Source organism: Megachile rotundata, chromosome 4, assembly GCF_050947335.1.
Source record: "Megachile rotundata isolate GNS110a chromosome 4, iyMegRotu1, whole genome shotgun sequence".
NCBI classification, from domain to species: Eukaryota; Metazoa; Arthropoda; class Insecta; order Hymenoptera; family Megachilidae; genus Megachile; species Megachile rotundata.
In genome coordinates, this window is record NC_134986.1 from 4,580,353 (window position 1) to 4,602,204 (window position 21,852).

General features: G+C 34.0%; 1 protein-coding gene across 3 annotated transcripts in view; it reads left to right on the forward strand.

Moving 5' to 3' along the window:
- The window catches only part of LOC100875766 (netrin-1), a 185,507-nt gene that overhangs the window by 129,970 nt on the left and 33,685 nt on the right, over nucleotides 1–21,852 (forward strand). For all 3 annotated transcript variants that reach the window (XM_076531187.1, XM_012294484.2, XM_012294485.2), the window contains 2 exons: nucleotides 18,462–18,611; nucleotides 19,385–19,480. In XM_076531187.1, the coding sequence (XP_076387302.1) occupies nucleotides 18,462–18,611; nucleotides 19,385–19,480 (246 nt within the window). The remainder of the gene's footprint in view (nucleotides 1–18,461; nucleotides 18,612–19,384; nucleotides 19,481–21,852) is intronic.

Here is a 21,852-nt window from a genome sequence, read left to right on the forward strand (position 1 = left end):
ATAAATTACGTAATGACTAAACGCATTAGTGTATAATATTTTCAAACGCTACATATCAAAATTCGACTCACAGTAATAAAACATGCAACACATCGAACCACATTGTTGTCAAGATATAACTCATCTCAAGCCTTGAGAACACATCTAATCACATTATTATTGCATCAAGATACAATGCATCCCATTACAACACATCGAATCACATTATCATCGTATCAAGATATAACTCATCCTACTATAACACCTTGAACCACATTGTCATTGTACGAAGATATAACTCATCCCACTATAACATATCGAACTACGTTGTCATTGCATCAAGATATAACTCATCTCACTATAACATATTGAACCACATTGTCATTGTTTGAAGATATAACTCATCCCGCTATAACATATCGAACTACATTGTCATTGCATCAAGATGTAACTCATTTCACTATAACACATTGAGCCACGTTGTCATTGCATCAAGATACAACTCATGCCTTGAGAACACATCTAATCACATTATTATTGCATCAAGATACAACGCATCCCATTACAACACATCGAATCACATTATCATCGTATCAAGATATAACTCATCTCACTATAACACATTGAACCACATTGTCATTGTACGAAGATATAACTCATCCCACTATAACATATCGAACTACATTGTCATTGCATCAAGATACAACGCATCCCATTACAACACATCGAATCACATTATCATCGTATCAAGATTTAACTCGTCCTACTGTAACACCTTGAATCACATTGTCATTGTACGAAGATGTAAGTCATCTCACTATAACATATCGAACTACGTTGTCATTACATCAAGACATAACTCATCCTACTATAACACCTTGAACCACATTGTCATTGTACGAAGATATAACTCATCCCAGTATAACATATCGAACTACATTGTCATTGCATCAAGATATAACTCATCGCACTATAACACATTGTGCCACATTGTTATTGCATCAATACACAGCATACCTCGTTACAGCACAACGAACCACATTGCTACTGCATCAAAATACAGCTTATCTCATCACAATACATCGAACCACATTGTTTAACTGTAACTCGTCCTACAACAACACATCAAACTACGTCATCAAGATACAACTGATTACAACGCATCGAATCACATTGTCATCAAGATAAAACTCATTAGAACGTATCATAACACTCGAAGTATCCATTTACGCTTCTCAAGTCAAGGATGTAAGGTGTGTCACTATTTTTTGATCCTATCAAGAAGAAACTAGAATTTAAGACAAATTACACAAGTAAAAAGGTTGTTCGCGTCTGGCATATATCCAAATGGTGTCTAATAAATTGTATCTACGTTCGAAAAATTTTCATCGCGAACAGATCCCCGCAACATCGATCATTTAAGCTACTCGCTTTTAAGAGGCAACACTCTCCATGAGAGTTTGATTAATCTTCGTTTTTAAGAAACGTTTTTGCTCGACACGGTTTACTGGCGAACTTTAAATGGGCTACGTTATTCGCGCATCGATATCTTGGTTTATTAAACAGCTTAATTTGACGGGATCCTCGATCAATGGTCGACGTTAAATCCGTTTAGAAAAGAAAGAAAAATAATTGGAAACGCGCCTTTCTCCCGTGGAATGCTAATTAACTCATTTCTTATCATTCGCCAGCACGTTACTCAGACTCTCATTAAGAGATGATCGATCGTTCGGTGTCTATCGATGAATCGGACGACATAAATATCCAGATGCTGTTGCAAATTGTCTTGTTTACGTTGAAGCTCTCTGAACGCGATAAGATGAAAATGAATTTTTCGTGGAGGATTGTACCGATGCGACGAGTAATTAAATTCAAGCAAATTCTTGCGATCCGAGATCGTGTTCAGTGGAAATTGATTCGAAACCTGTAACGCTGGTCACGTACACCTGATCATTCGAGTTAATTAACAACCGTGGAATGAAAAGAAGCTTTGGGTAATAACATTCACCTGGTTCGTGTACTTAACACATCGTGATACGAATTCTTCCCGGTCTTGTCACGCGATAATTCCTTGTAATTATACTTCAAGAGATTAATCACGGTGTAATTTACCGCTTTGAAATTATCATCTTCTTTTGATAATACGTTTTGATGGAACTACATTGTTTCGTTATGAACATCTGTGTTTAAAATGACTCTCTTTTATACAGACGTTGAGTTTTAAATTAATATACCTTCTTGTGACAGTTTCGTGACACAAAATGGCGTCTGATGTCATGTAATTTTGTTTCATATGATTTTACGGTTTTTGTTTATATTATGGGTGTTAAGTAGAAGTTTGTTAGCAATTTTATGCAAACTTTTAGCTTTCATTTGGTGTATATGTAGGTGCCATATTGTGGTACATTTATTATAAAATGGAGTCACCCACTTGACTTGTAACAAATATCTTTGTCTTTTTTTTTGAGATTCTTAATGGTGCACTTATACAGTAATTTTCAGCAAGGTTTAAGCTTTAATTTGATGTGTCACAAGTGCCATTTTATGTTACTTTTCTGTCATGAAATGGCGTTAGACTTTTTATCCTTCAAAATCAAATATTTTATATGTGATAATCTAATAACTTTCTTTTCTAATTTTTATCTCTAATAACATTGAAAGTATTAATGGTGCATTTATACAGTAATTTTCAGCCACCTTCAACCTTTAATTTGACGTATCACAAGTGGCATTTTATGATACTTCTCTGTCATGAAATAACGTCGGACTTTCTATCTTGCAAGATTGATCATCAGATGTAATCTGATTGATTGATTATATATTTTCTAATTTATAATTTTGCTGACATTCAGAATATTAACGAAGCGATTACGTTGTAATTTTAAGCAAAACCAAAGATTTAATTTAACATATTACTCACATCATATCGCGATACTTTTCTGTTATAAAATGGCGTCAGACTTTTACCTTTCCAAAATTGACTTGATTTAAACTAATAATTTCCTTCTCTAATTTGCAGCCTTCTAATATTAAGAATATTCATAACGCATTTGCATAGTAATTTTCAGTAAACTTCAAGCTTTAATTTAACGTATTAGGCACGCCATTTTGTGTTATTTCTCTGTCATAAAATGGCATCACTCTGTTCATATGAAATTTTCTACATAAACACTCCTCAACCTAATAATTTCCTTTTTTCTCAGTTTACTTAAAGAGTATAAAAAAATCTCGATATAATCTTGTTCACAGAGTTTTAAACTTCCCCTCAATGTACCATAAGTACTACCTTGTAATAACATTATGTCATAAAATCACGTCAGACTTTCTACATTTCAAAATCAATAAGTCAATAAGCAATAACCTAATAATACCCAGTATCGTATCATTCATCTAAAATATAATTATTTGATTCAATCTTTCTTATTTTTTTAATTATTTTAATGCGAACAACAGCGAACCCGTCGATAATCAACGCGTTCTATCTTTGATCCAATCAAATCAGGATCCCAATGATTTGACTGGTCAGAATGCCTTGAAATATCATGCATGATATCTTGAAGCAATAACGGAATTTTTCTTCGTACAAGACTCTGAGGGACATTATTATACTGACTTAAGTAGCAATCGGCTTTGTCAAACATTGACAGTAATCGTCGATGCGTGTCATGCGATAATTCCAACTTGATAATGTTAAATGACAGAGCGCCAAAGGAATCTGCGCCAATCTCGTTTAATACCTTGCCTCTCTCTATATATGAATATAAAATGAACACCAACAGACGTACTCCTTAGCTCATGAAGAAATGATCTCTGATGGAAATGACGTGAAAACGAGCCTTATTTCTTCATCCACTAATTATTTATACTCCGCGGACACATCGGATGTGTTCATTAAACTTTGACATTCAGAACTATTTTATTTGTTTTTCTTTCTACAATATTTTAACGCTCTTACGTGTGTAGTACTATTTCATTTACCACATAATTATTTCACATCTGGGTGAAAGTCCTTATTATGATTTTTGTTTCTCCTTCACGAATCGTAAATTCATAATACTCCTATTATAGGTATAGTTACATATGTTTACATTATTTATTTATATATTTTTCTTCTTATTTATTTACGTATTTATTTATTACTTACATTCTTTTTCTTTTATTATATTTATGCATTTATATACAGGGTGTTTCACAACTAGCGTAGGTCCCTGAAATGGGGGTATATTTTTCTTTATTTTCTTATTTAATTATGTATATATGTATGTATATATTATTTGCTTATTTATGTATTTTTTTATTGCCATACTTAATTATGTACATATGTATGTATGTACTTATTTGTTTATTAATGTATTTCTATATCGCCGTATATACTGAAACATTCGTACCAGAGACATGGTCCTCTCGGTAACCGTAGAATTCAGTAAAGTCTCCTCTCCATTCTTCGGCGTTCATCAACATCAACGCTTTTACGCATCACAAATACTCTCGTACGGGTCGCAAAGCTGAAAATAGACTCGTAAAGCAACGTCGGAATTTCACTGCGCGAAAATATGCTAATAAGCTAGGGTCGTTCCCCGTGTTGGAAGCATTGTTTTCGCATTCCGGGAAAAATCGTGCCCGGGAGAGAAGGAAAGACGGCGAGCATTCCAAGGATATAACGACCTGTACACGAAGATGTAAGTTTGCGAAGAGAATCGAGTGCATAATGCGTCGGTACCGTGGCTCTACACGGGTCTCCACAGCAGCTAAGAGGTTCTCCTCACGCGACCGTGTTTACATAAGATGGGCCAGCCTCGTCGTTATTGCATACTCCCGCCACAGGTGGGTTATACACATATGCGCGTTACTTCCCTGTACAGGACGTGCCATGATGTGTGGACACACCTTCACTGATGTATATTCAACCTATGACCACCTTCGGTTAATTTAAAACCACTCAAATTTATGGCTTTCATTTATCGAGCAGCCATTTACTTTAATTAAGAAATTGACAACGTGTATTTTGCTATGTTGTAGTCATTAGACAAACTTTGTTACATTCTATTCGTAAAAAGGGGAGAGGAATGTTATTTTAAACAGTTTATTGAAGATTGGAAAGTAAAATTCATCTTCGGTTAATTTAGGACCGAAGGAATTTATGACTTTCATTTATCGAGCAGCCATTTACTCTAACAAAGAAATTAGTAGAATATCGTATATTTAGTCACGATGTACTTATATAAGGTTTCTTAACTTTTTACCAGCAAACTTTGTTAACTCGTTTCATTCGTAAAATAAAGAATGTGTAATAATATGGTACCAGAGAAAAATGACTTTCATTTATCGAGCAGCCATTTACTCTATTAAAGAAATCGGCAGAATATCCCATATTTTTCTATGCTGTATTTTTACAGGGTATTTAAGCTTTCCACTGACAAACTTTATTAATCTATTCCATCCGAAAAAGTACAAAATGGAGTTACAAATATTTTATCAAAAACTTGCAACGAAACTACAAAATCACTTCGGACTACTTTGTACTTTAATCCCACAGTGTGTGTTCTACGTAAAACTTTACCAGCATGTGTCATAAACGGAAATAATAAAAAAATGTTATATAAACATAAATTGTTAAATGTTTTATCAAAAAATCATACGGAATATAAATGATAAATAACAATTTTCTCCTTGTACATTACACGTGAATAATTAGAACACCCAGTATGTGATACAAGTAATAAGTACCTGTTTTTATGTACTTACATGCTATATTTTGCTAATTATTTTAATTAATGTCCACTTAAACGGTAAATGATAGCTACAAGTTTCCGTCGTTATTGAATTTTCTGACGCTGAGGTATGTCGATGATAAATGAAGTCCCTGTAGATACAGGGTGTCCCGGTAAAAAATGTACATACTTCAAATGGTAGCGTGAAATACCGACGTATTTAAGAACCTACTTAAGATTTTATCTACTTTATAACGCCACAAATAACAGATATGAATCACTGTTGATCAATGAAATTTATAAACTTTGACATTTTCAACTTGATCAGAAGAGAAATAAAATGTGAATTTGCAAAAGTTTTGCGGAAAATATTCAATCATTACGATCGCGGTTAAAATACGTCAAAATTTCAGAGTAAATCAACGACATTTGTGAACAAAGTGAATTTTTACATTTTTGGTACGATCTGCACGAAAGTAAAACGTAAATTTGCACAAATTCTTCGACAAACATTCAATCGTTGCGATCGTGGTTAAAATACGTGAAAACTTCGGAGTAAATCGTTTAATCTACTCATTCTTCATACGAATTCTCTGGTTCCGTGTTAATTTTGCGAACGTGTTGAGAATACAGAATGTGACACAAATTTTATGTTTCAATGCCGTGTTGTTGGTTCGGAATACCGAAGATTAATGAAATTTGGAGTATTCTATAGCGCACCGCTGCTTTTGTTTCGTGGGTGACAGCTTACGTCAAAAGAAGAGTGAATGCAGTGTTTCGCGAGTGAAATGTGGATACACCATGAATGTGTTGATTATGGCTGCGGAAGTTACACCTGTGACCGCAAGACAATTTTAAGACTTAGAATTCGTATTCACCTAAGATTGTTCCTATGCTGCGATTTCTTCTCTTAATTAGATCACGAAAGAAAATATATTTATCTGATTGTATTTTTATTTTATAAAGTGAATATAAATTACAATACCGCTATTACACCCTGTATAGCACAATATTACTCCATCTTTTCGAATAATTTCCCTTTTTCCACTAATTCCAATAAACTCCTCGTTCACTTATTCATACGCTTAATGTCTCATACGTGACATATTTTTAAAATAAAGCTATTTATATTAGCAGATACCTCTCATGCTGTAAAATAATTATAATAATACCAAGTTTGTCCGGAAGAGATCGTTTCTGTTGTTTTTCAGATACAAGATTATTACCTATGAAGTCTAAACACTGAAGTTTGAACGCATAATTTTAAAACAAGTTTATTATACATGATTACGCCTTTTTTGTATTTATTTTGAGTTTAAGATAAAGGAGAACATGTATTTTCGTGTAATTATGCATTTTTACGTCTGTAAAAGCATAATGCAGTGTAAAAAACAAAAAAGGCTTGCAAACTGCATAATGATGGCGCTGCGAATTAAAAAATGGTGCAGAAATAGTTGAATAAAGTTTTGTGACATAAATTTTTGCTTCGCAGATGCGCGTTTTAGCTGGACAGACGTAATTCATAACAGTCAGATCTCCAGTGTAATTAAAAATAATCTACAGTACGCATTTAATTGTTGAGGCGTTACAAATGTAGAAATCCAACATTTGTAACAATTTTATGTCAGTTCTTATCGACGCTTTTTTCTACTTAAGCTGCGCCAGTAATTCACTTTCTGCTTTTTTAAGCGATATAATTATTTTCCTTATGATTGTGGATATTTTTGGTACTGTGAATGAAAAAATAGCGCAGAGATGAGAAAGTTTTATGACCAAAATTTTAACTTTGTTGATAAACGTTTAAATGATACACTATAACAATCAAATTTAATCAAGTTTAATTAAAAGTTCGATTAATATAGTTCGATTTCCACGCGTTATATTGCCATAAGTTGAAGTACCACACGTTATATTGCCATAAATTCGATTTCCACGCGTTATATTGCCATAAATTCAATTTCCACGCGTTATATTGCCATAAATTCGATTTCCATGCGTTACATTGCCATAAATTCGATTTCCACGTGTTATATTGCCAAAAATTTGATTTCCACGCGTTATATCGCCATAAATTCAATTTCCATGCGTTATATTGCCATAAATTCGATTTCCACGCGTTATATTGCCATAAATTCGATTTCCACGCGTTATATTGCCAAAAATTCGATTTCCACGCGTTATATTGCCAAAAATTCGATTTCCACGCGTTATATTGTCAAAAATTCGATTTCCACGCGTTATATTACTATAAGTTGAAGTACCACACGTTATATTGCCATAAATTCAATTTCCACCCGTTATATTGCCATAAGTTGCATTACCACCCGTTACATTGCTGTAAGTTAGATTCCCACCCGTTATTTTTTCAGAAGCTAGATTCCCACGCGTTATATTGCCATAAGTTCGATTTCTACGTGTTGCATTGTCATAAGTTTAATTACAAGTAATTTGCAATAATAAAACATAATAATGTACAATAATAATAAAATATAAATTAAAAACACCTAAATTAAAAGTCTTTATGTTTATTTCCGAAAAAGCACATTAACAACATTTGTGATTTAAAATTAAAAACTTGTAAAACCTCAGCAGCAAGATCATTTGACCTTGGTAATTTCGATGTTAAATAATATTGGACTATAAATAATTTTTTCCCAAGCATGCTTGAAATTTGTTGTACCTCGTACATGCGATCGAAGTCGTATTTTCGTGGAATACGAGCAAGTAAAATCTTGGAATCCAATTCGAGACACGCTCCTAGAGCTGTTGATATATTCGTGTCACGACGAAACTGTCTTTTGAATTCGGTTCGTCTTGCGCTTTCAACCCCCCTAATCAAAGCCTGTCTCGAAGAAATACGAATTCATAATTCAGATCAGTTTCTTTTTCTTGTTCCCCTCTCTTTTTTTCTTTCAATCGATGCGTACAAGTCAGGAAATTGACATTCCTTCGTGTACACGGGGTTGATTGAATATAGTGGAAGCACATTCTCATTGAAATTCCTGACTCGGTGTTCGTTTTCCAGTTCAGTTTTATATGTTTCTCCATTTACGATCACCCTGTAAGTATTCCAAAATCTTTACAGCAAGAACATTTCAACATTCCTAATTTTATTTTTCGATAGGATATTGATAGAATTCATATGTTCGCTTAGAGAACTGAATGTGTTATGGTTTTTATAGAACTACTGTTGAAATTTTTTATGAACGTGTTGAAGTTCATAGAACGATTCGATCTGCATTTGTTTGTATGTTGAACAATGATTGAACCATTAAACAATTGAGTAATTGAATAATTGAAAATTTGAAACATGTGATAATTAAATATATAAACAATTGAATAATTGAATAACTAAAAATTTGAAAAATGTACTAATTGAAGAATTGAAAAATATAATTTTTGAATAATTGACAAATTGGATAATTGAACCTTTGAAAAATGTAATAATTGAACAATTGAAAAATATAACAATTGAACAATTGAAAATTTGTAAAATATGATAATTGAATAATTGACAAATTGGATAATTGAAAATTTGAAAAATACAATAATTAAATAATGGAATAATTGGATAATTAAATAATTGAACATTTAAAAAATGCAGTAATTTAATAAAGGAATAATTGAAAATTGAAAAATTGAAAAATTTAGAGATTTAGAAATTCAAAAATTCGGAAACAGAAAATTTTGGAAATTCGAAGACTAAAAATTGAATATTTGGAAATTAACGAATTCGATCTGGAAATTTTATAATTCAGAAATTAAGAAGTGTGAAAACATAGAAATTTGGAAATATGAAAATTCAGAATCTTGGAAATATGACAATTTGGGAATGTAGTGGAATGGAATTCTAGTACTTCACTAATTAAGTATTATAAATTAAAGTATAACACTAGTGTTGTATAATACAATTGTATGTATACTACTGACATATTGTCTAGTAGTATGCTAAGATCGTATACTACTATCATATCGTCTAGTATTATACCACGACTGTATGCTACTGTCATGTCGTCTAGTATTATACTATGTCTGTATACTGCTGTCATATCCTCTACTATTATACTACGACTGTATGCTACTGTAATATCCCCTAATATTATACTACGATTATATGCTAATGTCACATCCTCCAATATTATACCACGATTATATATTAATATCACATCATGTAGTACTACATCACAATTACACTGTCATATCATTCCTTACATCGCAGCATGCTATACCATACATTACACGAAGCCGTCTACACCATAACCTGAAAATACACCATCAAATTTATCTTGAAATTTCCCAGCGCACTTTAGCAACGATAAAAAGATCACAAGATAATAAATTTCAGGAATCCATGAAATTAAAGTGGCCGGATGAAAACGGAACAACCGTACACTGATTATTGCCAGGGTAATAAATAGATCGCGAAGAAAGATAGTCAATTAAATCGAGAACAACGATCGGTACATTCGGCGCGTGGATGCCAGCCAATTTATTAATCGGATTATCAGGTTGATTTCCCTCGAGTAAACTTCGGCGCGGGTTGCTCGATAATGTCGATCCATCGAAGCCCAAACAGTTCCCCCTCTGTTGCCCTCTGAACTACCACCCTTTCAAGAAAATTCTTGTCGCCTTTTACTGTGAGGATTCTTTTTCTTCCTTGTTCTTCGAGAAACTTGGAATGCATTTGATCGAGGTAAACAGTTTTCTGCGCTCTTTGATCCGCATTTGAATCGTTAAAGAGGTTGTGCGGTTCATTCACTGGAGGTGAATCGAAGGTAAATTTTCGTTCTTTTAATATTAAGTGACTTTAGTTGTGACTCATTTACCGTGTCTTGTGTGTTAATCGAAATTAGACATTGAAAATTTTAATTGTGATCTTGGAACGATACCCTTGCTGAAAATATTATGAATACTTTTAATTGTGTTTAGGATACTGTTAATTTAACAGTAATATTATTGTTGTAGTTGTTAAAAATATTATGAAATTATTTTTAGCGGTACTGTCAACATAGATAATATTTTTAAATATTTTATCGCGTGTGTATACTAGAGATCCGCCATTTTAGCTCCCGCCAGTTTGTATCTTGCTATTATTATTACTAACAATACTACCATTATTTCTATTATTATTGGACCTATTATTAAAAATATTATCAAATTAATATTATTGTTTTGTCAACGTAAATATTTTACATTTTGTCAGTTGTGTATACGTAACGTCGGGGTGCGCCATTTTAGCTACCGCCATTTAGTATCTTGCTATTATTATTACTAACAATACTACCATTATTTCTATTATTATTGGACCTATTATTAAAAATATTATCAAATTAATATTATCGTTTTGTTAACGTAAATATTTTACATTTTGTTAGTTGTGTATACGTAACGTAGTGGTTCGCCATTTTAGCTGCCGCCATTTTGTATCTTGCTTTTAATATTGCTAGTAATATTGCTAACAGTACTGTAAGTGTTTTACTTAATATTTAAAAAATTATCAAACTGTTATGCTTATTATCAACAATATTTTACAATATTTATTTATCAAACAATATTTTGCCAGATGTATAATATAGATCACCGCCATTTTGCATCTTATCTCGTAACAACATCTCAAACCGTCGACACAGCATCATTTCATAAATACATCTAAAAGTGTTTTCCGTATCTCGTATATCTTTCAAGAAAATCGTTCAGACACGTGTAATGTTACACATTTCGAACAGGTAGCAGTTCGTGTACACTTCACTCTGAAGTTGATATTTCCTAGCGATCGATAAAATTAAAAATAAATATTTTCTTTCAATTTTAAACAATTCAAGTGCTTGTACATCGGATAAAAATGACTTCGAATGCTAGTAAAATCGTACGTGGTGTTGCGATCGATAAAAGCAACCCCCGTTGGCACTCACGGCTCATTTAGCAGCCGAATTTGCCGAAAATTCCACACGGCCCATGAACCGTCCATATTATTTGCTCGTTGATATATCGAATATTGAATAAAGCAATCACCATAACGTCGCACGAAATCGCTTCGTTATTTTCCGAACCTGTCACCGGAGAGTGATTGAACGATGTCATTGATAGCCTTCCGTGCTTCGTCAAGATGATGGAAAAATAATTTCCCATCGGTCCTGGGGTGCTCCTTATATCTGAGAGAACGATAATTGCGTGAGGTAAAATCAATATTGTACTTGTACCTGACAATCTACATTTTTATAGTAGAAATGCCGAATGCATTGTTCTTGATTATTATTTAATAATTACGTGTTTTTATTATATTTATAATTTTATGGACAAGAGCAATGAAATATTAAAGTTTTAGTTATTAATGGCAGGAGTGATAATTATATCGAGTACAGTAACACGTTTGTGAATTAACGTTATATCACCACTCATTGTTTAATCGAGCGTTAAATCGATGGGCATTCTAAAGCAAGCGTTATGTGACTAAATTGTACACATATAGTAACATTTTATATCATAATACGTTGTATATCAGCGCGTTATATAGCCACGCATTATATTGCCACATACTATACTTGAATCTATTACATTATATTATTACGTATTGTAGATCAACGCATTTTGCGATCACATGTTAAATTGTAACGCGTTATATTACAACACAACGTATTACCATGTCTTAAATTGCCGTAAGTTATATTGTCACGCGTTATATTGCCGCAAGTTATATCACGACGCGTTACGTGCTGTATTAATATACGTTAGTTTCCATAAATTGGATTTCCACGCGTTATATTGTCAAAATTGAATTACAACGCGTTATATTGCCATAAGTTCGATTTCCACGCATTATATTGCCATAAGTTGGATTTCCACGTATTATATTGCCATAAGTTCGATTTCCACCTGTTACATTGCCATAAGTTGAATTGCCACACGTTATATTGCCATAAGTTGGATTTCTACGCATTATATTACCATAAGTTCGATTTCCACGCATCATGTTGCCATAAGTTGGATTTCCACGCATTATATTGCCATAAGTTGGATTTCCACGTATTATATTGCCATACGTTCGATTTCCACGCATTATATTGCCATAAGTTGGATTTCCACGCATTATATTGCCATAAGTTCGATTTCCACCCGTTACATTGCCGTAAGTTGAATTGCCACACGTTATATTACCGTAAGTTCGATTTCCACGCGTCATATGACCATAAATTGGATTTCCGCGTGTTGTATTGCCGTAAGTTCGATTTCCACGTGTTATATTGCGATAAATTCAATTTTTACGCGTTATATTGCCATAATTTCGATTTCCGGGCGTTATATTGCCATAAATTGGATTACCGCGCGTTATATAGCCATAAGTTGAATTACCATACATTATATTGTCATAAGTTGGATTTCCACGCGGTATATTGCCATAAATTGAATTACCACGCGTTATATTGTCCCAAGTTGTATTGCCACACATTATATTGCCATAACTTGCATTATATTGTCACAATCTATTTTTTCACGCTTTAATTGCCGAAAATTATTTTACAACGTATTCTGATTCCATAAGTTGAATAACCGCTCATTATATTGCCATAAACTGAATTACCATTCGTTATATTTCATAAGTTAGGTTACCACGCATTTTATCGCCTCGAATCAAATTACCATAGATTATATTATCACGTACTAATATCTACATGTTATATGTAATACCACACGTTGAGATTGCAACCTGTTATATCACCACGCGTTATAATACAACCTTCAGTATCCTCTTTCACCCTATCATTCTAATTTTAATGATATTCGATATTCCTTTTCCGTTATTACGTAATTTGGAAAGTAGTTAAATTTTTATTTGAAATATAATTTTAGTTGTCAGCAAATCATTTCAAAGAAGTTTCGTTTGAAACTTGTTCGTCGAAATCTATTTTGGTTAGCTTTATACGTAGCGAAGGTTGCCGCTGGAGGGAAACCAAATTTGGGGCCGGATGTTGTTGGTACACAGCAGTTTGTCGAAACGGAGGGTGCCGTGATCTTACGAGGTTGAAGAAGGACGTAGGTAGAGAGTAACCATCAAACGACCCACGTGCTACCTGCTGCGAGCAAAAACAAGTGGGCGATTTCAGTATGCAAATTCGTTGCCAGATTTATCCTGTCTGCCTCCTCCAAATGATTCGCGAAGACACGTGACGATTTACTTATTACCATACATTCAAATGGATTTCGTGCAAGCATTATTAATTGATTTCATAAATCAACGGGAATACTATCAAGCATAGTATCAAATCAAAAATAATAACGCGTCAAATTGTAATTGAAATATGATTTATTGCACCGTCTAACACAAACCATTTCGTATAACAACAAATTATCTAACCACCTTTATTCATAAGTAATTGTGTACAAAGCTAAATTTACAATATAGAATATCAAGTTATGATTAGAACGTGTTTTGAGTGTAAAATAAAAATGAGTTCATGTAGTAATTAACAACAAATTACCTAATTTACTTTTAATCCTTAATGACAAATCAATCAATTAACAAGCAGTCATGTAATCTTAGTGACGATAATTTTGTTCCATTAATTAATCTGGCTTTTTTGTAAGTATGTTAACGTAAGCACTCGTCAATGAAGCGTAACTTTTTGACCGTGTAAGAAAGCGATTGATAATCGGGAGGACGACGAGGAAGAAACCTAGCAAGGTCAACTTGACCCTCGCTGGTAATCGGCTTAAAACGCCTTAACAATTTCACGTAGATATACGGATATAAATACGTGAATACTTTTGTAAAACTGGCCTGGTAAGTTGAATTTATGAACGTCTTTTAGAGACGCCGTTTACGAACCCTTTTTTCTTCGTCGCCTTTCCATCGCGTTAAAAGACCGCAACTTTTGTTGCACCTTCCAGGATTACGATCAAATCTGGGATATTTACGATAGTACATCCTACTTTGGAATAGCTTGCACGTTTATATTTTAACGAAATAATTCTTAAAATGTATATAATGGAACTGGAAATAGCTGAGATACGTTTCTAAGCCACGTCTTCCTAACTGTTTATGCTCCGATGCAGATATTCGCTGTTAGATTGGCCTCGTTTCAACAATGTTGCAGTCTTTCTTTCCTCGTTTAAGATTTGGTCGCGGTCGGAAATTGAAAGTTTCAGAAAGCATTTAGTGTTAGATTTTCTTTATTCTATCGGTGTTGATTTTTTACTTTTCTTCTTGGACTGTCATTGATAAACATCGTGAAATCTAAAGTAGAATGGGGCAACAATCTTTGAATTGTTTCTTCAAGTTTTCCTTCGAAACGTTGATATTTGATTCCCGAACAGTTAGATAGTAATCTACAAGGCTTACACGTAGGTGCACCCACAATAGGCTCTTGGTTAAATGTAAGAATAAGATAAACAACCCAACTACATTTGCTTTAGGTTTTGCAAAACATCTTGGAAATGCTTATTAGGAATTTTGACTGAATTCAAACAATATTTTCGAAAAATATAAGTGTGAGGAAACAATAAATAATTTTAGAGATATCGCCGGTAAAACTGGAGCGATGTAAGAAAATCTAAGGAGGCTCTGTCTAGTGAGATTTTACGGATACTTCGTGTCATCTATAGTAATTTTATATTTTGTTGGGAACGGCAAAAGACTAATAGAACCGTCAAAATCCGAAATTCCCAAGAATAGTTGAGGAATCCCAGGGAGAGCCAGGGAGAGCCAAGAGAAGATAGGGATGACATGTAACATTTCAAGAGGGTCCAGGAGCGTTTAAATGAAAGGTGGTAATGGCAAAAGACGGATACAGTCGACAGAACCCGTGGAAACCCAAGAAAACCCAAGCAGAACGAGGGAGAGCCAGGGAGAGCCACAGAGGTCTAGAGAGAACCAGGGAGATCCAAACAGGTTTCAGCGGGATTCTAAGGAGAGCTAACAGCCGCAAAAGGCGATTACAACCTGCAGAACCCATGAAAACCCAAATAAGCCAAGCAAAACCAGAACAAGCCAGGAAGAGAGAGATCCAGCAAAATTCAGCGATATCCCAGTAAAATTCAGGGAGTTAAACTGTTTTGAAGCAAAAGGTTATTAGAGTATATAAAACACCCAAAAAATCTAAGAAAACCCAGGAAGAACCAGGCCAATAAAAGGTCAAAGCGAATCTAACGGGATCCTACGGAGAATGAGAATAGCAAAAGACTATTAGAGCAAAACTTAAAAAAAGCCAAAGTATATGCATAACCAAACGTAGAACCTTCTATGATTACTCATGAACAACATTTATTCGTATAATTTCAATAAAGTCCGCGTGTTTGGAGAAATGTTGTGCATAGATTCCCTGTTACTCGGTGTTCGATGCACGCACGATACAAACCGTTCGCGAGCACATACATATCACAGAGGTCACGGTGAACGATCGGTCGACTGGCATGGTCAGAAAGCACAACGGAACACCGTAACTCACGTTTACGCCTGTAAAATGAGCATACATACCGCGTCACTTATTGCTAACTAATATAAACTTGACTCCGCGACACCCACGGGGATAAAGAAAGCGTATGGACCACTCGTAAATCATGGCCGCTTTACATTTTACTCGTGTTACGCCTTGTTACAACGGTCTATCTGCTGAACGCGAGCCGAGCTCGATAATTGAGAGAATTGACGGAAAAACGCTCGACATGGCGTTTCCTCTAGAGATCAAACTCCTTGAACCGTGAAACGTTTCGTAACGCGTTGTGTTTCAAAAAAGCAAGCGGCTCAAAAGCGCGTTTCCTGTGTTACCGTTTTTCTGCCACGAAATTCGTGTGACGTGACGGGTATTAACGGATGAGCAACAAGCTGTGCTGAAATGGCTGAGAGATTCGCGTAGAAAACACAACGACGGTTTTTAACGTGGAAATAGTAAAGGGGTAGAAGATAGAAAAGAAAAAAGGGACGTTGAAAGCAGACGAGCAACACAGCTTTTCGAGGGTCTCCTCCTAGATTTTCGCAGAGATGCGCTCAGCTCGAAGTGCAATCGTAATTAACCGCTTTTCAGTGTCTCTCTCGCATGGAAGACACGAGCTTGCATAAGTAAGTGGGCAAAAGGAATGTGTCAAGCTTACTTTCTGAGTTTCTCTCGCAATTTTTCGCCTCTGACGACGGCGAATCGTCTCTTAATTCCGGACACGTTGAAAAGAAACTGGAATAATCCATGTTTAGATTACAAGAATTATTATTTTTAATAAATGAGAGGTTGCTAGCGTATAACAGTATGAAAAGTTAGCTTTCATTTTGAGTATATTCCAGTCTCTCGTTATATTGCCATAAATGAAAATTTTTTACATTTTACTAAGAAAATCCAGGTTCTCTTAAGTAAAGATTCTTTTATTTTTCATGTATAAAAAATATATAAGTATATAAATATATTCCAGTCTCTCATTATATTGTCATAAATGAAAATTTTTCACATTTTACTAAGAACAACACCAAATTCTCTTCAATAAAGGTACTTTTATTTTTCATGTACAAAATATATATAAATAGATATATATAAGTATATGAATGTATTTCAGTCTCTCATTATATTGCCATAACTGAAAATTTTTCACATTTTACTAAGAAAATCCGGGTTCCCTTAAGTACAGGTTCTTTTATTTTTTCACGTACAAAAAGTATATAAATAGTTATATATAAGTATATAAAAAAGCATATATACTCATTATATTGCCCTTACATGGATTTTCATATATTCGGTGACGTTCACCTATCATCATAACGCGAAGATCCGCGAAACCTGTTATGAACCGATATCTACAGTAAATTCTCGTTACTTTGCCTCCATACGAACATCCATAACCATACTGGTGCTCACCCACTGACATAATACATGGAGATTCCCAGAAAACGTAATATCAACCCAAATCCGATATTTTGTAAATTCCAAGAATTTTTTACTCTTATAATCCTGGTGATATAGCAAGAGTATTGTAGAGACAGGTTTGATAGAGTGTTTAATAGAATAAACTCTTGTTATATTGCCACTGATGAAAATTGCTGCAAATATCCGAGGATCAACATTCCCTCGCTATCGCAATGCACAAATATTTATAAATATTTACGAAGATCGACGAAAGTTCACGGAGATTCACGAAGGCGCAGGCGTTCGTGGCAATATAATGAGAGTTTACTATACAAAGCACTCTTACAAATCTAACCAAAGTATTAAAATAATTTTTAATTTCATAGAATAATTTTTAATTGTTTTGAAATAATTTTGTATTATATAATAATTTTTATTTGCTTTCATAAAATAATTTAGTTTCATTTCCAAGCAGGATTGCAATTTTTTAAATGACATAAAGGATAATTATCTACGTATTTAGCATAGTCCTTACAGAATTAATAATCTTTAAATATTTTTCAAAATTTATCGTATACAATTAACAATTTGTATTATATGTAATAAAATTCTAAGTTTAGTAAATAAATAAATTAATAAAGAAAAAATGTAGAAAAATCAACTATAACAAATTTTTTAATAATTGTAATAATAAATATTCAAAATGGACTGTATACTGAAGTTTAGTGGACTTTTATTATATTGCCACCTTCAATCACTAATACCAGTAGCGCTCTCCAAGCGCTGTATAATTCTAAAAATAATTCTATTGTTATAACCTCGTTGATGACGATATAACAAGAGTCTACTGTATTTTTGGAATTATACCGTCGGAAATAACTCGTAATACCAATTAATTGTCGTATCTTTTCAACTAACCATTCCTAATGTCGCATGTTGTGTGTTGCAGCGTGTGACTGTCACCCAATTGGAGCTTCCGGAAAAACTTGTAACCAAAGTACCGGCCAATGTCCCTGTAAAGACGGCGTAACCGGTACAACTTGTAACAGATGTGCCAGAGGTTACCAACAAAGTAGATCTCACATTGCACCTTGCATTAGTAAGTATCATTAATTCTCTAAACTCTATAAAAACCGACGTAATCTCCTTCTTTCTTATCTATCATTTCCTTGTCTCTTAGATAAATTATACAGTATTTACATTTTTAGAGAACTACAGTAGACTCCCGTTATATTGCCGCCTTCAACTAAACCTTCCCACTAAAACACTTTTGTCTTTGATTTTCCTACTAATACGAAACATCTGAATTTTTAATAAACTCACAAAATAAGGATACTACTAGTCTATAAAAATGGCAATATAGGAAGAGTCTATTGTACTTAAATATTAGACTAAGATCTAATTATATTATTATAGTTATGACAGGTGTTACTGTACAGCAGTTATAATTCCATAAAATGAGATTTCTTTTGATAGTGATAAATTAACAAATATAAAAATATTCTACTATTTCAACTGGTTATGGTAGAAATCTTGTTAGTAGTTCTAGTGTTAAAAAAAAATGTTGCTTCACTTTTGAATCGACCTGTATCCAGCTAAAGAGCTCGAACGTTCCATTAACAGTGTCTGGTAAAAAGAGGAGAAGAGCACGAAATATATCGATGCCTTGACCGTCTTGTTTTTGAAAGCGATCGATCGATCAATCGAAAGGTACACGCGATCGGGCGAGAGCCGATCACGTTATCGCAGGATCGCGCGTCCAATTAGGCGAAATTTGCAAATATGAAAGGGGTAACCGTTGTAGCCTTTTAGAAGAGATATACGAGCCGTATTTATCGTAACTTCTCATCCGTTTGTTTTCGCTGCTTACAGAAATACCGAGGGTTGTGCAGACCCAAGGTACGGCCGGTGAAGAGAGCGGAGAACACGAAGACGACGACGACGAACGTGGTTACGATGGACGAGCCGGTAAGTAAATGTCAAGTAAAACAAAATGACACCTCTTACGGAGCTGCTTGTCGGCCTGTCCGTACTTAAAGTGCTGTAGGACATCACACCACCATTAGAGTATGCTGCTCTTTAAGAACTTACGTTCGGTTAGGCTCATTTGCGAGATTTACAAAATGGGTAGTTTTCATTTTTATGGGGATGTTGCAATTTTACAACTTTGTACATTTCTTTAATTTGATAAATTTAAATGTTTGTGATTTACTAAAGTACACGTTGTCGTATTACACATTTGTAAATTAGTTAATTTTGTGATTTACAAAGTTACGAATTATAAAATTCTATAATGTAGGAATTTAGTTATTAAATTCTGTAACTGGCAAATTTAGAAAATACCAGATTTTGAAATTTACACATTGACAGCCACGTCACCCATACATATGATTTCTGTACTGATCTAACATGAACAGTAGGCAATTGAACAAATGAACAATTTCCTGGGGAGGAAATTTGAAAGGTAGATGCTATAGCTACTCATATTGCATACCTTGAATAAAGCATTATTTCATTTTCCTAAATTTAAAAAAATCAAGAGTTATTACCCAGCCCAGCTGGTAAACAAGTATCATCCAAATGTTAGCCTCACGACAATACGCGTTTGTCAAAATATGCGAAAAGCGATGAAACGTTTGCGGTAATGGGGAAAGGAATTTCGTTGATTTATTCGCACAAGCAGAAGTGGTTGGCAACACGTGTGGGAAAATCCGGGGTAGGCAGGAAGTTTATTCGGATACAAGCTCCCTAGCCACGTGGCAATATGGAATGTAAGCACAATATTAATTCGGCAGACGAAGAGGGAAAAGGAGGGAAGGGAGGGAATAGAGGGTTGGAATGTCTAGCCGGTTGGTCGCAGCCTCTCAGCCACCCTAATGGCTTAATTAAAACTACCCTCACTTGCAGCTTGCCCATTTGCCTCGGAGTTTCCAACGGCCTACTTGTACCACTGTACGAGCAGAAACTTGACGGTTTTTATTTACACATGTGTACACGCTAATAAATCACCTGGGTGCCATCAAATCACTTCGCGTTACCGTTTATCTCGATTACTTGCTTTTTTGGGGGGGTTTATTTTAATTGATACGGTACTTGATGTTTGTTGGACTGGATAAAATAATATATGAGAATGTTTGAGTGCAGTGAGGAGTTCTGTTGAATGAGGATGGATGAACTTGTTCATTTTGAAATTATTGTATTTTGGTAGTTTGCAACTTTGTAAATTTTAACTTCAAGTTTAAGCATTTGTTTTCATTTCTAAATTCCTATATTCTTGGATTCTTAAATACTGAGGTCATCAAATACGTAAAAATGTCTACACTGCCAAATTCTTGTTCTCCAACGTTTTTAGATCTCCAAATGCCTGGATCACAGTATTCTTAAGTTCCCAGATACCAGGGTCATCAAACAGTATCTTCAGAATTTTTAAATTGCCAAATAAATTCATATATTCTCCAATACCTACATCCCCAAATACATATGTCCCCAAATCCCTGTATTCTCAAATACCTATATCCCCAAATTACTACATTCCCAAATCTCTATATTTTCAAATACCTACATCTCCAAATCACTACATTTCCAAATTCTTACATTTTCGAATTTCTACATCCCCAAATCTCTACATCCCCAAATCCCTATATTCTCAAATCTCTACATTCCCAAATACCAACGTCCCCAAATTCCTATATTTTCAAATACCTACATCCCCAAATTCTTATATTCCCAAATACCTACATTCTCAAATCCCTACATTTCCAAATTCTTACATTCCCGAATCTCTACATCCCCAAATCCCTATATATCCAAATCTCTACATTCCCAAATACCAACGTCCCCAAATCCCTATATTCTCAAATACCTACATCCCCAAATTCTTATATTCCCAAATACCTACATTCTCAAATCCCTAATCCCCAAATCCCTATTCTTCAAATTTCTACATCCAAAATCCCTATATTTCTCAATATCTACGTTCCCACACTTCAAAACCACCAAACAGGTCCCTAAATTACAAAATCCTCTTTCTATACTCCTAAAACTAATCTCTCAAATTTGAAGACAAACTATCACTACTAATATGTATGAGAACACCATATACACCACATATACGTACATTACAATTTACATAAATTATGAATCACAAATTATTTACAAAAAACAAATACTCTATATTAAATCTTTAGACTAATTTTTCAACAATAACCTACAAATATTTTATCACCAATTTCCAATTAAATATTGCTACCTATATATTTTAACCTAAAAAGAGTGCAAACGTAACCTATAAAACGTAGACCTTCTTCAGTTGTCGTTAACAAGCATAACCTATGAGTATC